The sequence below is a fragment of the Babylonia areolata genome, chromosome 23 (assembly GCF_041734735.1).
Source record: "Babylonia areolata isolate BAREFJ2019XMU chromosome 23, ASM4173473v1, whole genome shotgun sequence".
Classification (NCBI taxonomy): Eukaryota; Metazoa; Mollusca; class Gastropoda; order Neogastropoda; family Buccinidae; genus Babylonia; species Babylonia areolata.
Genome location: NC_134898.1, coordinates 34,043,896 through 34,069,123, shown reverse-complemented (window position 1 = coordinate 34,069,123; position 25,228 = coordinate 34,043,896). Strand labels below are relative to the sequence as shown.

General features: G+C 44.3%; 1 protein-coding gene across 1 annotated transcript; it reads right to left on the bottom strand.

Annotated features, from left to right (window-relative positions):
* Window positions 1–995: 995 nt before the first annotated feature.
* LOC143297648 (uncharacterized) lies at window positions 996–15,349 on the bottom strand. The gene is made up of 5 exons (XM_076610065.1): window positions 15,160–15,349; window positions 10,204–11,764; window positions 9,116–9,404; window positions 7,150–7,560; window positions 996–1,046 (listed from the first exon to the last, which is right to left on the bottom strand). Exons 1-5 carry the CDS (start codon window positions 15,347–15,349, stop codon window positions 996–998), a joined length of 2,502 nt encoding a protein of 833 aa, XP_076466180.1.
* Window positions 15,350–25,228: the final 9,879 nt, after the last annotated feature.

Sequence of the window (25,228 nt, the reverse complement as noted above, 5' to 3'; positions counted from 1 at the left end):
AACAGTAAATGCAGTTTGCATATGATTAGACTTCATTTTTTATTTGTTGTGCCCATCCCAGAGGTGCAATATTGTTTTAAACAAGATGACTGGAAAGAACTGAATTGTTCCTATTTTTATGCCTAATTTGGTGTCAACTGACAAAATATTTGCAGAGAAAATGTCAATGTTAAAGTTTACCACGGACACACACACACACAGACAACCGAACACCGGGTTAAAACATAGACTCAATTTGTTTACACAAGTGAGTCAATATAAGTAGATCAGTTACTGAATTCCAACAAAAAAAATTATTAATGTTTTGACATTATGATATAAAAAGCAACAACAAGAAGCAAACAAAAAAAGTATCCACATCTTAAAAATACTTCCTGTCTCCATTCTCCCTCTCTCTAAGAATATAGGACTTAGATGTGCGCATGCACACACACATACACACACAGAGAAATATATATTATCTATCTATATATGTGTGTGTTGTATTCGTGTATGCACACGAACATGCGTCTTTCACATACACACGAAAGAGAATAAAAACTGCGTTGATGCATGGAAACTAATAGAAATCAAGGCTCGTTCGAAAGACTAGAAGCGTAAACCAATCGATCTCGAACCACAAACATGGTGATGTTAATGAAGGTGATAGTTGGCAGTAAGCATCACAACTGGAAATCACACACAAAATCCAGGCCAAACACAAATATCAAAAGTTAATACGTCATTGCCATGAAAGACAGATATACCGAAACACCTCGAGCAATGCTACAAGACTTGATGGCCCTCCCTGCGACAACGCCGCCAAACAGCCAGACTGACCATGTTGTATAAAATCAAGCCTAATTATGTAAGCATGGATTCACTGAAAGAAAAACTGGCACCACCACCACCACGACAGCGACGCACCCACACTGAGAAGCTGCAGCAAATCTGCGAAACTAGATATAGGCAGGCTGTTTCTTCCCACGTACCATCCGGGATTGGAACGCCTTGCCCTAGAGAGCTCTGGAGGCCAGCTCAGTCGACACCTTTGTGTCGATGGTCTCCTGGATATAAATACCAGAATATACCTTCTTTTTTTTCTTCTTTTTTTTTTTCAAGAAACCTATGTAGACCTAAATGTATCTTCCACAGACCCCCTTTTATTCAGTGATAGAATAGTCAGGTCTTGACTGTGATCACTCAACGGAAGGAATCAAGGATATTACAAACATCAGTAACCCATGTAGCCAAATCAAGTTATATCTTTCTAAATATATTACAAATATCAATAACTCGTCTGGCCAAATCACGTTATATCTATCTAATTATATCACTGGCACACGACATGCGCAATAGCCGAGTGGTTAAAGCGTTAATTGGACTTTCAATGTGAGGGTCCCAGGTTCGAATTTCGGTAACGGCGCCTGGTGGGGAAAGGGTGGAGATTTTTCCCATCTCCCAGGTCAAAGGGAAACTCGGCCAACAAATTCAAAGGGGGACTCAGCCAACAAATTCGAAGGGGGGGCTCAGCCAACAAATTCAACAAATTCAAAGGGGAAGTGGTGAGGGTGTGGGGTGTAGGAGGGGTGGAAATGAACTATCTTTTAGTGAGTGGCTGAATAACATTGAACGGAAACGGAAATGAACTGTCTTTTTATGAGTGGTTGAATAACAATGAACGGAAATGAACTGTCTTTTAATGAGTGGTTGAATAAAACTGAATGGAAATGAACTGTCTTTTAATGAGTGGCTGAATAACATTGAACGGAAACGGAAATGAACTGTCTTTTTATGAGTGGTTGAATAACACTGAACGGAAATGAACTGTCTTTTAATGAGTGGCTGAATAACACTGAACGGAAATGAACTGTCTTTTAATGAGTGGCTGAATAACACTGAACGGAAATGAACTGTCTTTTAAGAGTGGCTGAATAACACTGAACGGAAATGAACTGTCTTTTAATGAGTGGCTGAATAACACTGAACGGAAATGAACTGTCTTTTAAACGAGAACATTCGAAAGTGAAAATTAGTACTTTACTAAAGTGTCTGGAATCACCCTCGTGTGATGGAACATTGAGCAAAATTCTCCTCCCCTCCTTTATTTACAACGCTTAAAGGCCGAAGTACCTTCGTTTGTTTTTGTTGCTAAAAGTCCAGCCGACCGCACAGGGCCATGTCAGGACTGTCAAACCATACAAATGCTCAGCCGCGTCAACACAAAACTGTCACATCTACACACACACACACACACACACACACACACACACACACACACACACACACAAAACAACAACAACAACAAAAAAAAACAAACAAAAAAACAGTATACCAACCATTAAGCTTCTTATGGCAAATAAGACTAGGCCATGCTGAGGACGCCAGCCATTCCGCTTAATTCATCATCCCCAGATTACAAAAAAAATCGTAAAAAAAGGACAAAAACAATACTTCAAAGCCAAACAAAAATACATTTTAAAAAAAGGCCATATAGGCAAATAACACTGCAGAATGGACAGCAAGTGCCCACCCCAGTGTTTACACCTCACTATTTAATCGCCAGAGCAAAACAGCACAGACAGTCCATCATAGACTGTGGAAAAGAGAAAAAAGTGTCAAGGTTTGCTTGAAAAAAGTAATGGGAATGGACTGGGAAGGCAGAAAAAAGGAGACAATGGTGAAGAAAGAAAAAATGCAGAAACAAAGAGAGTGATAGAAAAGTGGAAAATTCTGGCAGAGAATTTCCGAAAGGTGGGAATGCTATTTATTCTAAAAGACCCCCGGCATCATCACGGGGGTAAGTACCTTCGTAACACCATGGATATTCTGTGTGAATCAATGCCTAACTTCCACATCTTTTTCGTAACACCATGGACATTCTGTGTGAATCAATGCCTAACTTCCACATCTTTTTCGTAACACCATGGACATTCTGTGTGAATCAATGCCTAACTTCCACATCTTTTTCGTAACACCATGGATATTCTGTGTGAATCAATGCCTAACTTCCACATCTTTTTCGTAACACCATGGATATTCTGTGTGAATCAATGCCTAACTTCAACATCTTTTTCGTAACACCATGGATATTCTGTGTGAATCAATGCCTAACTTTCACATCTTTTTCGCAAAAAGGGGGAGAATGGAAGGTATACTTTTGCGCTCACGAGCTACATGGGTACTACAAGGAGAAAAAACAAAACAAAATATTTTGGAACTTTGAAAAAAAAAAAGTGTCAGTATGGTTATTGGTAAACCTATTTCAGACAAAGGAAATGAATTATTTGATCAAAGCGACATTATCAATGAAGTTAAAACGTTTTATGAAAAAAAGATAAGTAGAAATTGTGAAATTGAAGATATTGTATCTAAGATCCCTAAACTATTACCCAAAGAAATAACTGAATTGGAAGGTAGCATTACTTCAGAAGAAGCAGCCTATGCCCTTAGGAATATGAGCAACAACAAAAGCCCTGGTACTGATGGTTTTTCAGCAGAATTTTTTTAGCTTTTTTTTTTGTTGTTGTTGTTTGTTTGTTTGTTTGTTTGTTTGTTGTTGTTTGTGTTTTTTTGTGGTTTTTTGTGGGTTTTTTTGTTGTTTTTTTTTGTTTTTGTTTTTTTGTTGTTGTTGTTTTGGGGTTTTTTTTGGTTTTTTTGTTTGTTTGTTTGTTTGGGGTTTTTTTGGAAACAGAAAGGTCCTTTAGTTATTAGGTCTATAAACAGTGATTATGAAAAAGGAGAGTTATCTTCCAGTGGTTTCACGTTCGGCTTGTTCTTAGGATAATCGCAACCAACAAAATTCTGAAAGGAATGAAAATTAGGCAAGACGACACATGTAGTCTCTGCCACTTAGAAAGTGAGAATAGTGTCGATTCTTTTTGGTCTGCTTTTGAACTGACTTTGAACGAAAAATGCCAACATATATCAAACTTAAAATCAACAGAAGAGACATCCTTATTTCTTAATCCTGCATGCTGAATTATATATTTTAAGTATAGGATAGATTGCACACCACCAGTATCAGAAACATATTGCATCAAATTACGGCACGTTACAAACTAGAAAAATACTTGTCATACTTAAATATGTGCCACGCATCAATTTAAGGTCAAGTAGTTTTACTACATCCCACTGATCAACAACCAAAGATAAATCCTCTCTTAGATCTTGCACTATATGTTTATCCTTTCTTGATAGAATCAAAGCAGTTTTCGAGATCAAAACAATCATCTTGCACCATATGGAATAGACCTTGCCATAATAAAACTTATTACATTCATTTGGATCATATTGTAACTGAAGACTGTTCACACAAATGAAGATACACCTTGTCCGATTTCTGGAAATGAATGTGGTTTTTTTTTTTTTCTTCTTCTTCTTCTTCTCTCTCTCTTCTAATTCATTTAATTTTTGTTATAAATGCATACATGGGTGCGGTTTTCTTTCTTTTCTTTATTTTTTGGGTGTGGATGTGGACACGTATATAGATATACATTATGAATGCTATGTGACTCTATGGCAAGTTATGTAAAAGTGTTCCATGCATGTGTGTGGGTTTTTTTGTTTGTTTGTTTTTGTTTTTTCTTTGTTTTTTTTGTTTGTTTGTTTTCCTTAATTTTTGTTGTTTTTTCTTGTCTGCCTTTTTGTTGCCATTATTTTTGTAACATTTTGAATAATAAAGATTTTTATTTATTAATTTTTTTTAAAGGAAATAAACATCTAAAGGATAAAGAAACTTGGGTTAGAACAAAAAATTCCCTGCAATTAACAATGGACATTCGGATTAATTCCATGTCGGACTTAGTGTATCAAAATATCGGACTGTTGCTACGTCGAACCATTGCCACGTCGGACTGTTGACACGTCGGACTATTGTCAGGTTGGACAAATAAACGCCCGACAATTTACGCGTCGAACTATTGACACGTCGGACGATCGATCGTCACGTCGGACAAATAAATGCCGGACTATTGACACGTCGGACTATTGTCACGTCAGACTATCGTCACATCGGACAAATAAACGCCGGACTATCGTCACGTCGGACAAATAAACGCCGGACTATTGACATGTCGGACTATCGTCATGTCGGACAAATAAACGCCGGACTATTGACACGTCGGACTATCTTCACATCGGACAAATAAACGCCGGACTATCGTCACGTCGGACAAATAAACGCCGGACTATTGACATGTCGGACTATCGTCATGTCGGACAAATAAACGCCGGACTATTGACACGTCGGACTATCGGACTGTAGCCGAGTTTAGGCTTATAGAAAACACTTTTTTTCTGTATGTTTTGTCGTGCGATGTAAAATAAATGAATAAATAAATGGAACAGAAAAGGTAATATTGACCTACACAGAACAATGAAACATAGCTGATTCCTGCACTGTTACTGGGTTTGTGATTTTTTTTTTTTTTTTTTTTTTTTTTTTGTTGTCAGTTTCAAGGGGGGCTCCGCCCTGCAGACCCTCAGACAGTGAGGTGTTACCTTTCCATCGCTCCAGGGGCTTCCGCATATGCGGTAACAGACACGAGCATGGTGTGTTTACTGTATGGGTTCAAGAGATGCTTCGTTACATCCGTCAATTGTTCATCAATTTCAGTGAAGCAGGCGAAGGCTTCAAATAATCTGCGGACTAGACTTTTTCATAAGAGAAGGTGAAATTCGTAAAAATAGTTTTCATAAAGTACTTTCCGCCAAAGAATCGACTGGAAATTTCTGACGTGGTATAAACACATGAAGTGCATTCCTGCTCTTGACATCAAAGTACGACATGTGCTGGTGTGTGGCTGGAACAATGGGGTGCTCATGTTTCCAACATGCCCAGATTACCTGCACTTCCCCTAGTTCTCACAAAAGGCATTTCCAACTTGATAAAAAAAATCGTGTCAGTTAGTTCTAGTGATTCTCTTTTGTACAAGAAAAGCATTTCATTTAACATCGCAAATAAATTATTTCTTTCATCTAGTGCAATAACTAATCTGGCCTGATCCCGATGGCACCATATCTGAGCGTTGGCCAAGAAAGTGATCTCTCTCTCTCTCTCTCTGTCCTCTCTCTAGCAGGCACGGGTGACGTCAAATCCACAACGTATGGCGCGAAGGCTTTGTTTGTCTGGTGGGGTTTTTTTGTTGGTTTTGTGTGTGTGTGTGTGTGTGTGTGTGTGTGTGTGTGTGTGTGTGTCTGTGTGTGAGTGTGTGTGTGTGTGTGTGTGTGTGTGGTGTGTGTGTGTGTGTGTGTGTGTGTGTGTGTGTGTGTGTGTGTGTGTGTGTGTGTTTCGTTTTTGTTTTTTTTTTTTGTTTTGTTTGTTTGTTTTTTGTAACGGTATGATTGGCACCATACCACGACGAACGGCACGTACAGTGTATTCTTTGAGAGTTATGGGTGTGCTTACACCCACAACGTACTAGGATATTCATTGTCTGTTTATTTCTTTATGTATAAAACAAAATAATTTTCAACTGGTATGTAGTATGATACATCATGGACAAAGTCATTAAGTTTGAATGAAGTAGCTTCCAAATTACTTGAGTTACCAAGCAAAAAACATGTGGGTGATTTCACACCAACGGCGTACGGGAAAGGCTAATTAACTGCGTTAATTGTGTAGTGCTTACATTCAGGGTCTCAATTTATAGTTTAATAATAACGACTTAAGACTAGCACACAGACCACCGCCCAAAACTCTGGCAGATGACCCGCACTACTCCTTAAGGTGTTTTGTCCGCTTGGTCAGCACAACGCCGCCCCCTCCCCCCCTCCCATACACACACCCCACTCCAACACACACACAAAGGACAAGGAAAAAAGTTCAAACAAATCCATTTGAATGGAGGCGTTTCAGATGACTATTAAAGTTTCTTTCGTTCTGTTAGTCCTGTAGCGTCTGGTGATTCTTTTTGCATTTCATGACAATAAACCATGACAAGTCCACCCACACCAGCTTTTCACAGTCCCACAAACGTTCACGCAAACGCCCCCTACCACCATAACAACACAACATAATACACCACAACACAACACAACACAACAACACACACACACACACACACACACACACACACACACACACACACACCACAACCAAACCAAACCAACTCAAGGGCTCTTCCCGCCACCACCACCACCACCTCCACCACCTCCACCACCCCCAACATATGCCCTCAACCTGTCCGCCCACTCCTTGAGGTAAACATCGCAGTAGAAACGCTTCAAGTCCGGAAAATGAAAGGTGTATGCGATCGTTTTGAACGGATGCAGGTAAAAATGCGACGCGTTGAAGAAGAGCGGCGGATATCGACGGGCGTCACCCCAAAGGTTGCTGCCCTGGACCTCCGCCACGCGCTCTGGACCCGTGATCAGCATGTTGATGGCGTGCAGGCCCAGCTCCACCATCACCTGGTTCCGCATGAAGAGTCGGGACACAGCCAGGTAATCGTGGGCCATGGCCTGGGGCACATAGTAAAAGTCCTGGGTCCTCCCATAGAAGAGCCCCGACATGTTGTTGGCCACGTAGTAGTTGTATAGCAACCGTCTGGCCTGCTCTCTCGTGGGTTTCGCCCACACCTGGTTAAAAAAATAAATAAATAAATAAATAAAGGAGAGGGGCGTATTTTGAAGGAAGGAAGGAAGGAAAAGAGGCACGCGGGAAGGAGATGAAAGGAAAGAAGTCAGGGAGGAAGAGAGGAAAGGAGGAAGAAAGTATCGGAGGGAGGGAGGAAGGAAGGGAGGGAGGGAGGTGGGAAAGGTAGGGAGGGAAAGAGGTGGGAAAGCAGAGAGGGGGGAGGTGGGAAAGAAGGGAGGGAGGGAGGTGGGAAAGAAGAGATGGAGGTGGGAAAGAAGGAAGGGAGGGAGGGAAAGAAGGGAGGGAGGGAGGGAGGGAGGTGGGAAAGAAGAGAGGGAAAGAAGGGAGAAAAGAGGAGAGGGAGGGAGGTGGGAAAGAAGGGAGGGAAAGAAGGGAGAAAAGAGGAGAGGGAGGGAGGTGGGAAGGCAGGGAGGGAGGTGGGAAGGAAGGGAGGGAGGGAGGTGGGAAAGAAGGAAGGGAGGGAAAGAAGGGAGGGAGGGAGGTTGGAAAGAAGGGAGGGAGGGGGGTTGGAAAGGAGGAAGGGAGGTGGGAAAGAAGAGGGAGGGAGTGAGGTGGGAAAGAAGGAATAGGGGGAGGGAGGGAGGTCGGAAAGAATTAAGGAAGTAAGTTTGGGTTGGGGGGGGGGGGGGGAGAGAAGGGGGGAAGCGTCTGGTCTGCTTCGTGGCGGGTTTTGCCCACACTTGGAAAAAACGATGGAAGGAAAGAGGAAGAAAGGATGGTAGATAGGAATGAATGAATGAAGATTTGAGGAAGAAAGGAATGAAAAAAGGTGATAAGGAATAGAAGGAAGGAAGGGAGGAGGGGTGGAATGAACGAATGAAGGAAAGAAAGACATTGTGTATGTGTATATTCTCTGTGATATGTTCCACCATTGGGACACCCCCTTACCTCGGTTCTCTGTCTTCTCACCTCTGGTACTGATGCTTCCTTACCTACGTTCTCTGACGTCTCCTTACCACACCTTACTTCCGTTCTCTGACGTCTCCTTACCTCTCCTTACCCCACCTTACCTCCGTTCTCTGACGTCACCTTACCCCCACCTTACCTCCGTTCTCTGACGTCTCCTTACCCCACCTTATCTCCGTTCTCTGACGTCACCTTACCCCCGTTCCCTGACGTCACCTTACCTCCGTTCTCTGATGTCTCCTTACCTCTCCTTACCTCCGTTCTGACGTCTCCTTACCCCACCTTACCTCCATTCACTGACATCTCCTTACCTCAGCTCTGAGACAGTCTCCTTACCCCACCTAATCTCCGCTCTCTTGGACAGTCTCCTTACCTCACCTTACCTCCGTTCTCTTGGACAGTCTCCTTACCTCACTTTACCTCAGTTCTCTTGGACAGTCTCACTACCTCACATTACCTCAGTTCTCTTGGACAGTCTCACTACCTCACCTTACCTCAGTTCTCTTGGACAATCTCCCTACCTCACCTCACCTCAGTTCTCTTGGACAGTCTCACTACCTCACCTTACCTCAGTTCTCTTGGACAGTCTCCCTACCTCAGTCGCGGGATCTTTTACTCTCGCCTCCTTACCTCAGAGCCCGGCAGCGTGGAGCAGTTGGTGACTGCGTGTCTCCTCCGTCGTCCGGTCGGCGCGCGCACACGGTCTCCCTGCAGGATCTCCGTGAAAGTCTGGGGTCTTCTGCCCGCGGGGAGGTCCGGGGAGGCGCCGGCCCAGCGCAACAACTGCTCCCTGGGCAGCCCGCTGATGTGCTCCAGCTCGGACATGACCTTCAGCAGCGGGCAGCGGCCCATTTCGCTCGGCCACCAACGCCAGTAGGGCTTGACGATCGTGGTGGTGGCGGGGATCCTAATGCCGAACCTGGTGTGAAGGAAGGAAGGAAAGTAAAAAGGAAGGAAAGGAAAGGAATGGAAAGAAAGGAAGGAAAAAGGAAGGAAGGATAGAGGAAAGAAGAGGGAAGGAAGGAAGGAGAGTAGGAAGGAAGGAAGGAGGTAGGAACGGAACGAAACGAAATTTTATTTTACCAGGGTAATGAGATAAGCAAACACACACGCTTTTTTTCACCCAGCCCTGAACATAAAAACACACACACAAAAATGCAAATATCAAGCATAGAAAAAAAAATCAAAGTACTATATCGAGAAAAAAAAAACCCACCATTTTTTGTGAAGGAAGGAAAGATAGAGGAAGGAAGAAGGAAGTATGAGAGAAGAAGGAAGGAAGAAGGAAGTATGGAGAGGAGGTAGGACGGACGGAGAAAAGAAGGAATGAAGGAAGGGGGAAGGAAAGACAGAGGAAGGAAGGAAGGAAGGAAAGATAGAGGAAGGAAGGAAGAAGGAAATATGGAGAGAAAGAGGAAGGAAGAAGAAAAGGAGTGAGGAAGGAAAGAGAGAAGTAGGAATGAAGGAAGGAAGTATGGAGAGAAGAAGGAAGGAAGGAAGGAGAAAAGAAGAGAAAGAATGAAGGAAATGAAAGGAAGGAGAGAAGCAGGAAGGAAGTATGGAGAGAGGAAGGAAGGAAAGACAGAGGAATGAAGGAAGGAAGGAAAGATAAAGGAAGGAAAGATAGAGGAAAGAAAGATAGAGGAAGGAAGGAATGATATAGGAAGGAAGGAAAGAGAGGGAGGGAGGAAGGAAGGAAGGAAGTTCTGTCGCCGAACCTGTGCAGGAAGAGGAGGTCGTGCGAAGTGTTGAAGAGCCGCCAGGGGTTCAGCAAGGTGTCGTCCCCGACCTGCATGTAGCCCCGCACGCCCCGGAGCTTCATCTGCATCAGCACGGTGGCGCAGCCGTACATGAAGTACCAGGAAGAGACCAGACCCTCCACGAGCGTCACGTGCTGAAGCAGCCCTGCCTTGTCCCCTGCCATCAGCTCGTCCACGTCCGTCACGCAATAGACCAGGTGCTTGAAGTAGGGTCGGTAGAGGGTCTCGGTAAGGGCCAGGTTCCTCCAGAAGAACTTGTTAGCGTTGAACTCCACGATCAGCACCACGTCCGACAGCGCCGGAGTCTTCCACTGCTCCATGGGCAGCACGTGGCCGCCTGAGAGGCGGCTCCCGCAGAGATGCTCTACAGGTCTTTGTAGACCTGTCCGTAAAAGCTCTTCCCTTACCGCCCCTCCAGTCTCCAGAGACGTCGACACACTACCCAGCTTTACCCGTATCTCCCCGACTCTCCGAACTCCGCGCCAGGGGGACTTCACCCTGCGGGGTTCAGGAATGCCCAGTTTCTTCAGGATTGGCAGAAACCGCTTCATCCTGTTGCTCTCGTCTTGGGATAGATGCCCTTCTCTCCGGAGAAGGCCGAGGAGCGATGTGAGACAGTGATAGAAAGAAAAGTCGTCCTTGCACTTCCAGGCGTCAAGGAAGGTGATGAGAGGCATCAGGGAAACATCTCCTTTTGCGGGATGCGAGCGGCTGCTCCTGGGCACGGCACCCCGTCGTGATGACCCGCCCAGCTGGTGGTATCCGGAGAAGGCGTCCATCTCGCGGAGCATTCTCTGCTGAAGCAGCACCCTGAGGACGGGGCAGTGCGGACTGGAGGGCAGGCAAGGGTCCATCAGGGCCCAGAAGGCTTCACGGTGATACATACTGCAGCCAGATACCACAGGGGAAAGGCTTCTCTGGCCCACATAAACGGGAGGAGAGGAGGGATCGAACCTCACCCCCGCGCCACCGTTCCCACGACCGCCTCCGGTTCGGAGCGCGACCACAGCATCCTGGGACTGGTCAGAGACGGCGTGTTGGATGGGGACCTTGCTGAAGTCTCTCACGTAGTACATTCTGGAGTTGTTCCACATCTCCGTGTGCAGGGCGGCCCTCGGGGCCAGAGCCCAGGCCCCAAAGTGAGCGTAGGGGTTGAAGAGAAGGGTATCGTTGTACATGAGGCCGTAGTTCTGGTCGTGCCCTTGGCCCTGCATCACCTCAACGGCCTCTGTCAGCGGAACGGAGCAGTCTGCCTCCACGACCCGGTCCGCCCCGCGAGCGATGGCGATGATGACGGCGTCGGTCCATCTCCATACCTGCCCGCTGGACGTCTTCACGGCACGCGCGCCGCTCAGGCCTGAGGGAAGCATCAGCCGTGTGATGTTCTTCTCCGTGCGGCCAGCCAGTAGAATGTTCCATCCAGGTGGCGCTTGTTCGCTGCTCGTGCATTTTCCGGAGGTGACGTCAGCGATGATCCATTTTCTCTGTGGTGCGTCCGGTGAGGTTGTGCGATTGGCAACTGCAACAAAAGTCATTTGATGTGATACACTGTTCCATGTCCAGCTGAGGCAGACTAGGCCTATTGGTTAGATTCGCGGCTAACTCTGCAATAAGACGTCTCATTATTAGTCTGCCGTCTGCTAGCCAATCAAACGGAATTTCCGGCCGTGGCTGATACTCATTCACAATGGCCACCACAGAGAAGAGTCGATTATCCAGTTGCTCCGTATTTAGCAGCCTTTATGCATTTAAAACGTTAGTTTCTTATATGCTTGCTGTCTTTGTGTGGTTTTTCTGTGACGTATTTGTCTTAGAATTTATCTCAGATAGGCTGCATCGTCTGCGTCTGTTCTAGAGGCCAACTTGGATCTTTTGTATAAACTCTACATTTCTGTATCACGAACAGCGATATCTCACTCTTTTTATAATGATGCGCGTCTGTATGTCCGTATCACTTCATCTTCTTCTCGATCTTCTTTCCTTTCCCACCACCCTGGTTTTCATTCTGTGTCTGCATGTTTTGTGTAAAGTGTTTAAAGAAATGGAGCTGTCTCGCAGCCTCAGTCCTGCAGGTCCAGTCCACCATACCCGACTCATCTTCCTGAACTGTTTGTTCATCAGTGTTGCTATGGACCACCCCAACTTTTTCTCTGAAATACACTGGTCTTTGAAGGGTGCCAAGACTTACAAACTTAGAATGACGGTTAGGTGAACTACGATGGATTTTTTTTTTTTTTTTTTTTTTTTTTTTTTTTTTAAACACAACATCCACCCTTCAAAGGACTTTTATTCAAAATGGGGGAAAAAGGGAAATCAGTATGTGCCAACAATATTTATCTACACAGTCGGTTTTCAGTTTTTCTATACATTATTCAAAACAAATAGAAAAAGCTTTTTAGCTATAAGTAAGTTGAGTAAAATTGCAAAAGTTGTATATTTAGATATTAATCATAGTTCTAAATATATTTGTGCTTTCTTAATGTTTAGTTATGGTGTTGAATGTTTCAATGTCTTACTTTGGGCGTGGAATTATTTGATAGTTGTCCTTCATGCTTCAACAAGAGCGAAGGGATAAATAAGACGTGAATGATTTTTATAGGTAATGTAAAAATGTAAGAAACGAAAAAGAAAGAAAGAACGAGAAAAAACAAGATGGTATGGAGGACAGATGTCTTCCCTAAAACGTAAGAGCAAGAAAAGAAACAAAGAAAAAAATTTTTTTTAAAGGTACATCAGTATTACATGACCGCGCCCAATCTCTCTTCTCTCTCTCTCTCTCTCTCTCTCTCTCTCTCTCTCTCTCTCTCTCTCTCCAGGAAATCACGGTTTAACTGTTCTAATTTACAGACAATGTTGGGCAAAACTGAAATACCTTCTGGTCTATGCAGTAACTCAATGTTCAGAAGATTGAATGCGCTTATTCTAAAAATCAAAAACAAACAAACAAACAACAACAAAAAAACAACAAGAAAAATGACTTTCCCAGCAGATAAAAGAAAAAATGGGTAACAGTGACGTATTCAAATTCTAGATCAATATCTCTTCAACAAATACTGATTTCAAACAAAAACGGTCAGCGTATGCGGAACTCGTAGTTGCAACAAACACGAGCACACGCGTGCGTGCATATGTGTGTGCGTGTGTGCGCGCGCGTGCGTGCATGTGTGCGTGCGTGCGTATGTGTGTGCATGTGTGTGTGTGTGTGTTGGGGTAGGGGGTGCGCAATCATGTGCATGTGTGTGTGTGTGTTTGTGTGTGTGTGTGCGAGCGCGCGCTGTGTGTGTTGCTGCTTTTGTATATGTTTGTTGGCAAGTTTTAGCGTATACACCTTATCATAATATTGTTCCTTTGTTATTACGTTTTTGCAATTATTGTAAAGCTCCTTGATCGCTTGGAGGCGCAATATAAATTTCCATTATTATTAATACTATTGACAAAATTATTATAGACTGGCTGGGTGAGCAAGTTTACACTGGGAGCATATTCCGGCCAGGAGGGGTATGGCATGGCCTAGGCTGGTTTAACCCTGGGGGTTAAAGTAGCCTAGGCTGCTATATATCTGGGGTATAAACTAGCCAGGGGAAGAGTTTGGCCTGTTTCACCGGCTCTTGTCCCGTGAAAGTTGCCTACCAAGTATAGAGATTAACTTTAGCAGAAAGAAGCGTTACACGTTATCACTAAAATAAAATGATAAGAATACTGAAATAAAGAAAATACTTCGCCATCAGCAGTAATATAAAAGCAAGATAACCAACAAGATCACTTATCTACTTGACCACCTGGCAAAATTATGATAAAACGAAACACAATTTTTTTTTTTTTTTTTTTTTTTTTTTTTGTCAGGTAGTTAAAGGGATAAGTGACTACTACTACTACTACTACTATTACTACTAATGATGATGATGATGAATAGATACAGGCTTCTTTAGCACAGTCCGCACATCTCAGATGGGGCTCACCGCGCTTTACAATAAGATATAAAAATTTAAGCCCAAGTAATGTAAATACCACAACAACAACAACAAAAATTGAAAAGAAAAAAAAAAGTACACAGTCAACACAGTCCCATATGACAATGGCTAAAAATGTACATATTTAAGACTAAGTAATATAAAAATATGTAAATCAACACAGCCACCATCACAGTCACAAACATCACAGACACAAATCACCGCAAAACAAAGCACATCACATTCACCATTGTCAAAAATAAACACCAAGGAACCAGGCATCACACAAAAACAGACAAAAATCATCACAAAACACAAAGAGCACATCCAGCAATAAGATCACGGCAAACATAAATGTTGTTTTCAAGTAGAAAATGGTGTTTAAAACATAATTCGATATCTAGTACAATTATCCCGAAACAGAAAATGGTTTGGCGATACACCACCCTGGATCAAATCTGTGGGTTAAAAGCACACACGCGCGCACACACACACACACACACACACACACACACACGCACGCACGCACGCACGCACGCAAATCCAAAGCAAACCTTGTACCTGTGGCGGACTCCACTGTGGGCTGAGAGAATTGTGGTGTGAGTGACGAGCCTTATGACGAACGCATAATTCCCCATCGGATTAATGAAACTGTACTGTACCGCCCTGCCCAGCACTATTCTGCACTGCACCGTGTTTTACTGTACTAAACTGTGCTGTACTGTACTGCACTGTACTGGGCTGTGGTGTGTTGTGATGTGCCGTGCTGCGCTGCACTGTACTGTGCTGCATTGGGTTGTATCATGTTACGTTGCACTGGTTTTGAGTCGTATAGTATCGTATCATGTCGTATGTTGTACTGTACTATATTGTGCATGCTGTTCTAAACTGTTCTGTGTTGCACTGTACTGTGCTTTATTGCACTGCTTTGCACTGTTTAGCACTGCACTGCATTGCACTGTACCTGCTTGGCGATGCTTCTTTGAGGTTCCACACGCGAACCCGCCCCAACAGGTGGAGAGGGGTGACGAGGACCTGCTCACATATTGAAGCTCGTGCGCCAGGACGAGGAGGGCCATGACGACCACCACGCCGAAGAGCCCCTGGACCTTGAACAGACTCAGGCGTTGCACGATCTCTTTCGAGGTCGTCATAGTGACGTCATACACCGTAGAATGGGGCGGGGGGACTGAACACGTCACTGGGCCGTGACGTCAGGGCGCCGAGCAGTCGCGGTTCTGATGAAGTCTGTCTGTGTTGGCAGGTTGTGGAACTGAGGGCGTTGTTGTCGTTCCTCCGACGGGCGCAATAGCCGAGTGGTTAAAGCGTTGGACTGTCAATCTGAGGGACCCGGGTTCGAATCACGGTGACGGCACCTGGTGGGTAAAGGGTGGAGATTTTTACGATCTCCCAGGTCAACATATGTGCAGACCTGCTAGTGCCTGAACCCCCTTCGTGTGTATATGCAAGCAGAAGATCAAATACGCACGTTAAAGATCCTGTAATCCATGTCAGCGTTCGGTGGGTTATGGAAACAAGAACATACTCAGCATGCACACCCCCGAAAACGGAGTATGGCTGCCTACATGGCGGGGTAAAAACGGTCATACACGTAAAAGCCCACTCGTGTGCATACGAGTGAACGCAGAAGAAGAAGTTGTGGTTCCTCCTGTTTTTGTTGTTGTTGCTTTGTTGTTGTTTTTTGTTGTTGTTTTTTTGTTGTTGTTGTTGTTTTGTTTGTTGTTGTTGTTGTTTTTGGTTTGTTTTGTTTTGTTTGTTGTTTTGTTGTTGTTGTTTTTGGGGGGAAGTGGGGGGGACATGTACAAGATTGTTATTCACCGAGTAGAGATATACACACAGGCAGAGAGCCAGTCACAAGTCAGTATTCAGATGCCTGCCAGCTGGAGAGAGACAGAGACAGACAGAGAAACATAAAGACAGAGAGCACAGAACTCAGAAATGTTTCATTGTAGAAGGCCTTCTGACCCATTAAAACTGTCACACACTTCCCATGTTATAATGCATCACCCATCCCCCTCTTTCCACCCTCCCTTCCATCCTTCTATCTCCTCTCCCCACCCCAACCCCACCCCTAACACACATATATAGAGGAACTGGAACAAATTTGAGCACTTTATCATGGAACTTCTCTGCACAGAAATGCACGAATAAGATTTTGGCAAGGAAAAACCACTTAAGAATAATCATATGCATTAAACAAGATGAATGGTGTTGCAAGTGTCACTGTATGTGTTCTGTCCACAATCTGTATTTCTTCTCTTAATTGCGGACAAGAAAAACGATGTCACGCCATCTTCTTACCAAACATAGCCGACGTTCCGGAAACTGGAAAGCAGTAACATGGTGATTTGGAATCCGGATCGAACCTCAACGAAATAAACCGTTAATAACCCGGAAATACAGCTTAAATCGGAAGACTTGCATCCTATTATAGGTGTGACTGAAGATTTATTTTCTTGTTATGTTTAATCCAAATTTGGTATTGGCAGACAAACTATTTCCAGAGAAAATGGTAATGTTAAAGTTTAACACACACACACACACACACACACACACACACACACACACAACACAACCAAACACTGAACCGAACGTCTATACAATTGTCATGTGGTAGCCTATTCTTCCGTGTGCAGAGTTAGATGCATCAAGATACACTCAGTTTTGGGTGCAAACTTTTTTTTTTTTTTAATCCTGCAAAGTACAAAACAGTCTTAACGTTGTCATAGTGAAAAACCACAAGATTTTCATTCTCTTGTGTGTATCATATGTCATGTGATATTCTACTGTGCACACAAACACACACATGCGCGAACACATGAGAGTGCGCGCGCGCACACACACACACACACACACACACACACACACACACACACGCACACACGCTCATATTCACACACACACTCACACACTCACTCTTACAAACGTTCACATTCACACACCAAGCGCACAAAAGTGATGCAGAGTACAGGTGGAAGACTGAAAATATCTCTCACTTGCAAACATATACTCAGAGTGCAATTTTCTTCAAGGTGGAAAACTGAAAAGTATCTCACTTGCAACCACATACGCACCCTTTCGAAAAATCAATTATTTGGTTTGTCCATATTCATTGTTAAGCTACAGCTTATTTGCTGTTGCGTGTAAATCATTCAGCTGGTTTTGCAGTTTCAGGTAGCATAATAAACAATATCATAGGCAAAAAGAAGCAATATGAAAAATACTATAAAATCAGTTGTGTCTGTCTATTTTTGCAATAACTCCCTGGGCTAATTCGCTGATAAAGGAAACAGAACAGGACTACAAATGTCAACATGTTTAAACCACGGCGTAACCAAGTATATTCACAAACTGTAGCACCACATCTTATTTTGAACTGTGCCATCCTCATATACGTTGATATAACAATAAAGTTTATCCTTGATACCAGCTCCAATAATACCACCCCCATTCCCATCCACCCACCCCCCAAAAAAGGGGGAGGGGGGGAAGGCTGGGGCATAAATGTTCTTGAGACTGAATCAAATGCCTTTTCAAAATCAATACAAGCAACCTATAATTATCCCATTGTGTGCAGACTGCTGTCGAACAGCTGCCGGTAAGGTGAATTGATGATCAATGGTATTACAACGATAATGGAACAGAGAGAGAAAGAGGGTGGGATTGCAAAGAGACATAGTCAGAAGTTAACAAGCCACTGCATGTACCGACAAACAAAAGACACACACACACACACACACACACACTTTTACACACCACCACATTCAGTCCAGGCTTTCAAGATACTAAACAAATACATACCCAACGCTCAGGTCCCCCATTCACCACCTCCCACTCCTCCCCGTTAAGTGATTGATTGATATGGATACTTACATAATGCCTACCAGAGACCACACCAGGCCCAAAGCGCTTTTACAAACATATGTACACAGTTGGCTGCCTACCTCGGTAGAACAGACTGATTGCTACCTTTTCTTCCATCCTGTCAGGCTTCTCGCGCGCGCGCGCACACGCACACACACACACACACACACACACACACTAATATCACTTACAGTGAAAAGACGTTAAACTAAAGAACGAACACACACACTGTTAGTGTTGCCGCGAGTTTTACGTGTTTTACGTGCGCTGAATACATGCCACACATTCCTGGGACCTCGGTTAATATTATCGTCTCTACGAAATGAATAGCGTCCAGCAGACCACCACTCAAAGTCTCGTGACGGAATGAATAGCGTGCAGCAGACCACCACTCAAAGTCTCGTGACGGAATGAATAGCGTCCAGCAGACCACTTCTCAAAGTCTCGTGACGGAATGAATAGCGTGCAGCAGACCACCACTCAAAGTCTCTACGGAATGAATAGCGTCCAGCAGACCACCACTCAAAGTCTCGTGACGGAATGAATAGCGTGCAGCAGACCACCACTCAAAGTCTCGTGACGGAATGAATAGCGTCCAGCAGACCACCACTCAAAGTGTCTCTACGGAATGAATAGCGTCCAGCAGACCACTTCTCAAAGTCTCGTGACGGAATGAATAGTGTCCAGCAGACCACCACTCAAAGTCTCTACGGAATGAATAGCGTCCAGCAGACCACCACTCAAAGTCTCGTGACGGAATGAATAGCGTCCAGCAGACCACTTCTCAAAGTCTTGTGACGGAATGAATAGCGTCCAGCAGACCACTACTCAAAGTCTCTACGGAATGAATAGCGTGCAGCAGACCACCACTCAAAGTCTCGTGAAGGGGGAGGAACCTCTGGCAGGTTTGGGCAGGGTCGGCTCCATGTTCCCCTAGGTCTACGTTCACCCAATTTTTCTTTAAGTCAAGTCTGAGTTACCCCAGGTCTAACTTCCGGTCCGTGATTATTCCTCCATGTCTATGATCCCCAAAATTGACGTTTTCTGAGTCCATGTTTCCCAGGTCTATGTTCCCCCAAACCCGTGTATGTTTAGACCTAAGGGAACATGGACCTACCAAAAACGTGGTGTTTTTTTTGTTGTTTTGTGTGTGTGTGTTTGTTTGTTTGTTTTGTTTTTGTTTTGTTTAGTTTTTTTGTTGTTTTTGTTGTTGTTGTTTTGGGTTTTTTGTGATTTTTAACCTCTGAGGGAACGTTTCCATCCACTTTCAAAACTGCAATCGTCCGGCCTCTTCTGAAGAAATCCAACCTTGACGCAAACATTTTGAAAAACTATCGACCAGTTTCTGATCTTCCATTCCTGTCCAAACTCCTTGAAAAAGCTGTCCTGAAGACAACAACCACCACCAACAACCACCTTCGTTTCAACAATCTCATCCACCCATTTCAGTCTGCCTATCGTGCTGACCATAGTACCGAAACCACTCTCCTCCACATCCTGAATAACCTACTGCTAGTGTCCGACTCAGGACAGATCTCCCTTCTCACTCTTCTCGACTTGTCAGCCGCCTTTGACACGATAGACCATTCAATCCTTCTTTAAGGTTCCACACGCGAACCCGCCCCGACAGGTGGAGAGGGGTGTCGAGGACCTGCTCACATATTGAAGCTCGTGCGCCAGGAGGAGGAGGGCCATGACGACCACCACGCCGAAAAGCCCCTGGACCTTCTTCATTACATTTGGTATCAACGGCACTGTTATCAACTGGTTCAAATCTTATCTCACTGATCGATTCCAGTCTGTCATTGTTGATAATTTCCAGTCTGAACCCGTTAAAATCGAACATGGAGTCCCACAGGGATCTGTTTTTGGCCCAGTGCTCATCACACAGTATACTGCTCCTCTCGCTGAAATTATCAACCGCCATAGTGTCAGTCATCATTCTTATGCTGATAACACTCAACTCGAGAAGAGTGATACCCCCGAGAAACTGTCGTCGCTCTTCCAAGAAACATCCAACTGATTCCTGGACATTTAAAACTGGATGACTCTAAATAAGCTACAATTGAACGCGGACAAAACTGAAGCAATGATCATAGAAACTAAGCAAAAACTCTCTTCCATCACAACTGACACAATCAAACTTGGCAGTACATCCATCCCTCTTTCCAGTTCAGTCAGGAACCTCGGCGTTGTCCTTGACAACACACTGTCCACGCAAAAAAATTATCAGTCAGACATGTCAATCCTGCTACTGTCAATTGCGGATCATCAGGTCCATCTGCAAATATCCGTCCATTGACGCAACATCTAGACTGGTCGTTTCTCTCATTCTCTCTCGCCTGGACTACTGTAACCCTCTATTGTCTGGTTTGCCTGCTTCATCCATTCAGTCTCTTCAGCGCATACAAAACTCTGCTGCCCGACTCGTCCTCAGAAAGAAAAGATCTGAGCACATCACTCCTCTTTTGCAACATCTCCACTAGCTCCCTGTCTCACACAGAATAAAGTACAAGATCAGCACTCTGTTATAAATGTATTCACAAATCTGTCCCTTCCTATCTCTGTGGCTGCCTTCACCTCTACACTCCATATTGCTCACTACGATCGGCTTCGGATCCACTTTGTTTACGCATACCCAGATTCAAACATCGACTGCTGGCCACCGTTCTTTCTTTGTCTCTGGACCTTGCAATTGGAATGAACTTCCTCTTTCGCTTCGTCACGTCTCCACACTCAGCTCTTTCGTCTTACCTTAAAACTCACCTCTTGCCAAAATAGCCTCCCTTCCCTGCCTCTTCCTTGTCTTCAGTTTCTCCAGTTTTAGAGTTCTGTATGCGTGTGAATGACTGGTACGAAAGTGCTTTGATTTGTCTCTGCACAAGATTCAGCGCTATACAAATACCATTATATATATATATATATATATATATATATATATATAAAGCAATAAAATGACATGTATTAAATGTAAATAAACACACAGACAGGCACGGGCATAGGTACACACACGCGCGCGCATACACACACAAACGTGCACAACAGATATGCAACAAATAGGCAGTCTCACAAATGTGAAAACGCAAATGTACGTAAACTCAGCACTACTTATAGAAGTACACAAGCCACCCCCACGCCCCACCCACCCCCACCCACAGCCACACATATCAACACACACACATCCACATTCCCCATCACTCACGCTACCCTCCCCCTCCCACTCACCACTACCACACACATATATGCACATACCACAAATACACACTACACACACATTCCAACGAGGTCGACTTTAGCACGGACAACCGTATAAAGCAAAGGTGTGGTGGTGGTGGATATAAAAGATATGAATGATAGGAAAAGAAAAAGAAAAAGTTTCTTTTCTATTGTAACATCAGCTCACACCAGCATCGCAGAGTACGTACACTCACAATTTGAAGAAAATCTGTCACACACTGACGAAACTCCAAGAAGGTCCACGAACAGACGTACACAGACGTGTGAAAATACAAAGTGGCTTCAATGCATTTTTCACCAGTCCCTACAGCTTTTAGCTCTTGCCTCATCGTGAGGCGAGCAACAGAAACGAAAAACGTTTTCACTTTTTTCGCAGTTTAACTTCGCAATTAACAAAATTCCAACTGCAGTTGAAAACAACAACAGAATATTCGACCACAATGGGTCGTTTTGAGAGTTGGCAGCAACTCACTCGATCCCTCTCTCCCTCCCTCCCTCTCCCCTTGCCTGCCCACTGTACTCGAAACTCAATATTATTTCCCCTTTTTCCAGGCTCTCTTGTGCCAAAACTCCCCACGCCGCTTGAACATGCAGCAAACAGCCTCTGCGCGTTGTCCGTTGTCTTTTTACTGGCCGATTTCCAAGTCCAACCAATCGCTGTTAATTAAACAATCACAGCTTTTAGCAGCGCTGTGTGCTGGGTAGCAACAGAACTCGACAGGCAAGCAGGACACATTCGCGTGAATGACTACATCACGGTTGACGACCACCAAGTACACGTGTTGTCCACCCCGTGTACTGTTGTCCAGGTTGTGTTGGCGAGACTGGGTGGATTCATTGGAAAGGGCCAGTGGTGGGTGGGACAGGGGTGGGCGGTGAAATGGTTTGTGAGCAAGTGAAGCCATGCGTGAAGAGAAAGGAAAGGGATATGAGACACACAGAGAGGCACAGAGAGACAGACAGACAGACAGAGACAGACAGACAGACAGACAGTTTCAGTTTCAGTAGCTCAAGGAGGCGTCACTGCGTTCGGACAAATCCATATACGCTACACCACATCTGCCAAGCAGATGCATGACCAGCAGCGTAACCCAACAGACAGAGAAGACAAAATAAATATTTTCATGGATGACAGATAAGCACTGATGCCGTGCTTATTAATTTTGTTTGTGTGGTTGGGGTCGTATGTGTTTGGTGGAAAGGGGATTGTTATTGTGGTCGGCATGTATGGGGGTGTGTTTGTTGATATTTTACAGGGGGTTGTATTGGTATGATTTGGGGGTTGTTTGTTTGTTGCGTTGATTGTATGTGGGTGGCGTGTTGTGTTGCTGATGTGTTGAGTGCTAACTGTGACTGTGTATTGTGGTAGAGTGGAGTTGGGTTTTGTTTGTTTTGTCTTGTCTGGGTTGTTTGTTTGGTTTCTGGGTGTTGTTGTTATGGGTGTTATTATTGTTTGTGTTGGTGGTGGTGTTGTTGTTGGTGGTGGTGGTGATTATATCTTTCTGGTGTGGTCGGCGGCAAAGGAGGAAGAGAGCCCGGCGAGAGAGGGAGCACCAAGCACCCCCCAACCCCCAAAGAACCCCACGGCAGCACCCGGGGCACGAACCACCCCCCACCAGCCGTCGGGTATGTGGCCGTCACCTGTGTCACTTGACCTGACAGGTCAAGACCTACTTCAAAGCATTAGAAAACCCTCAAAACCCACTGCATGACGCAGTCAAAGAACCAAAAGGCAGCCGTCTAGGACGAGGAAGATCATGGATGGGGCAAGCAGAAGACACAATCCAGCTAGTATGCCGACTACATGACCTGAAAGAAACAAAAGAATGGGAGAAAAACCCCGAAAACCTCAACCATCTATTCAACACAGCCATTTCACCCACTCTAGGAAGACATTGTCGGGAATGGCCAGAGGACAAAACTGATGTGGAAGTGAAGCTACTCATAGAAGAAAACAGCAAAGAAGAGGACATCATCATATACACAGATGGCTCAGTCACCAAAGACCAGTCCGGTTGGGGATTCACTGCGAAACAAAATGGAAAAACAATTAGGGAAGAGAATGCTGCCTACAAAGTCACAACCTCCAGCCTAACGATGGAAGTTGAAGCTGTGACACATGCCCTCCAGTGGCTATCGTCCATCCATACGCCCGGAAACCAACATGCCATGATTCTAACTGACTCAATGAACCTCATACAGAAAATTGAAAACGGAATGGGAAGCCCAGAGTGGCATAAGGCAATGTGCAACTTTCAGATTAAAAAACTCACATGGTCATACTGCCCGGGACATGCAGGTGTTAAGGGAAATGAGCGAGCTGACAGACTTGCTGGTAACGCAACACCAACGAGCGGCCGACATCTAGGAAAATCGGAAATCCTCAGAAAAGTCAAAGAATATCAGAAAGAACAGGTACAAGGCCATCACACCATCGATCGCCTCAAAGAAATAAAAGCAGAGAGAGGGAGCGGCCATAAGTCTAACATGAAAGGTAGAGCACAATGCTTTGCAAATCAAACAAATATCGGCATAATTTCCAAACCAACATTGCGCAAATTTCTTCAAAACGGAACTGAGTCTCTGTGGGCTTTTCCAAATACAATAGACTGAGCAACACACTAGACGCCACGTTCTTGGCATCAGAGATCTTTTCCCATCCCTCTTGCGGCCAATCAGTGGCAGCCTCTGTGCGTGTGTGTATGTGTGTGTTTGTGTGTATGTGTGGGTCTGTGTTTTTGAGTGCGTTTGTGCATGCGCGAGGGTGTAAGTGTACACAAGTGGCAGGAGAGTTCTGTGCACGTGCGTATGTTTATGTGTGTGAGGGGGAGGTGGGGGTGCGGGAGGGAGGGGGGATAGAGGATGAGGTATGTGAGTGCATGCACACCTACACTGTGGGAGCAACAGGATATTGGAACGTGCAGGTGTGTATATATATATCTTTGTATATGTGTGTGGGGGGTTGGGGGTGGGGGATATGGGCGTATGTGTGTGTGCTTGTACAAGTAAGTGTTCATGTGTGTGTGTGTGTGTGTGTGTGTGTGTGTGTGTGTGTGTGTGCCGTGGAAGCTGCGATACGTAGCCTATAAATGAGTGCGTGGAGGAGGGGGGTAGAGGAGGTGCAGGGTAATGTGTGTGTGTGTGTGTGTGTGTGTGTGTGTTGGGGCTCATGTACGTTTATGTGTATTTGACTGTGCTTTCATACCTGTGAAACTACATGTTTGGTGCATATCTGTTATGCATGTGTGGGTGTATGTGTGAATGTGTGTCTTCATGTTTTACATTTATTTGCTTATTTATCATCATTGTTGTCTTATTTATTTATCTATTTATTTATTTATTATTATTATTACTACTGCCCCTTTTTATATATTATAATTATTATGTATTTATTTATTTATTTACTTACTTATTTATGTACGCTTATCTATTATTTATTCACCTTTTTTTTCTCAAGGCCTGACTAAGCGCGTTGGGTTACGCTGCTGGTCAGGCATCTGCTTGGCAGATGTGGTGTAGCGCATATGGATTTGTCCGAACGCAGTGACGCCTCCTTGAGCTACTGAAACTGAAACTGAAACTGTGTCACTTGTACATCATGTGTATTTCTCAATCGTGACATTTGTTTTCTTCATCGCACAATTTTACAATGTGACGTTGCTACTTATATACTGTCTGCGCGGACCACACAGACAACGTCATGGGTTAACATTAGAAACCCCTCTTGGTAAACCAAGATGGCGGTAATTTCTAGTGTTTACAAAATTTATAAAAGACCAGTCTTAAAAATTCAACCATCATTATACATACAAATGATATCAATAAATTTTGTGTGATTCCAGCTATCTCCTATGGTACTATATAATCTTCTAACCTTCACATTCTATTTTTTTTTAAATCTATTTGCCGAA

What these genes read in the sequence shown, in the direction of transcription:
- LOC143297648 (XM_076610065.1), bottom strand. Translation starts at nt 15,349, where the DNA reads ATGACGACCTCGAAAGAGATCGTGCAACGCCTGAGTCTGTTCAAGGTC. An exon ending in CCACGCTGCCGGGCTCTGAG is followed by an intron (nt 7,561 to 9,115) that starts GTAAGGAGGCGA and finishes TTTTTTAACCAG; the next exon opens with GTGTGGGCGAAACCCACGAG. An exon ending in CGGACAGGTTGAGGGCATAT is followed by an intron (nt 1,047 to 7,149) that starts GTTGGGGGTGGT and finishes ATTTATATCCAG; the next exon opens with GAGACCATCGACACAAAGGT.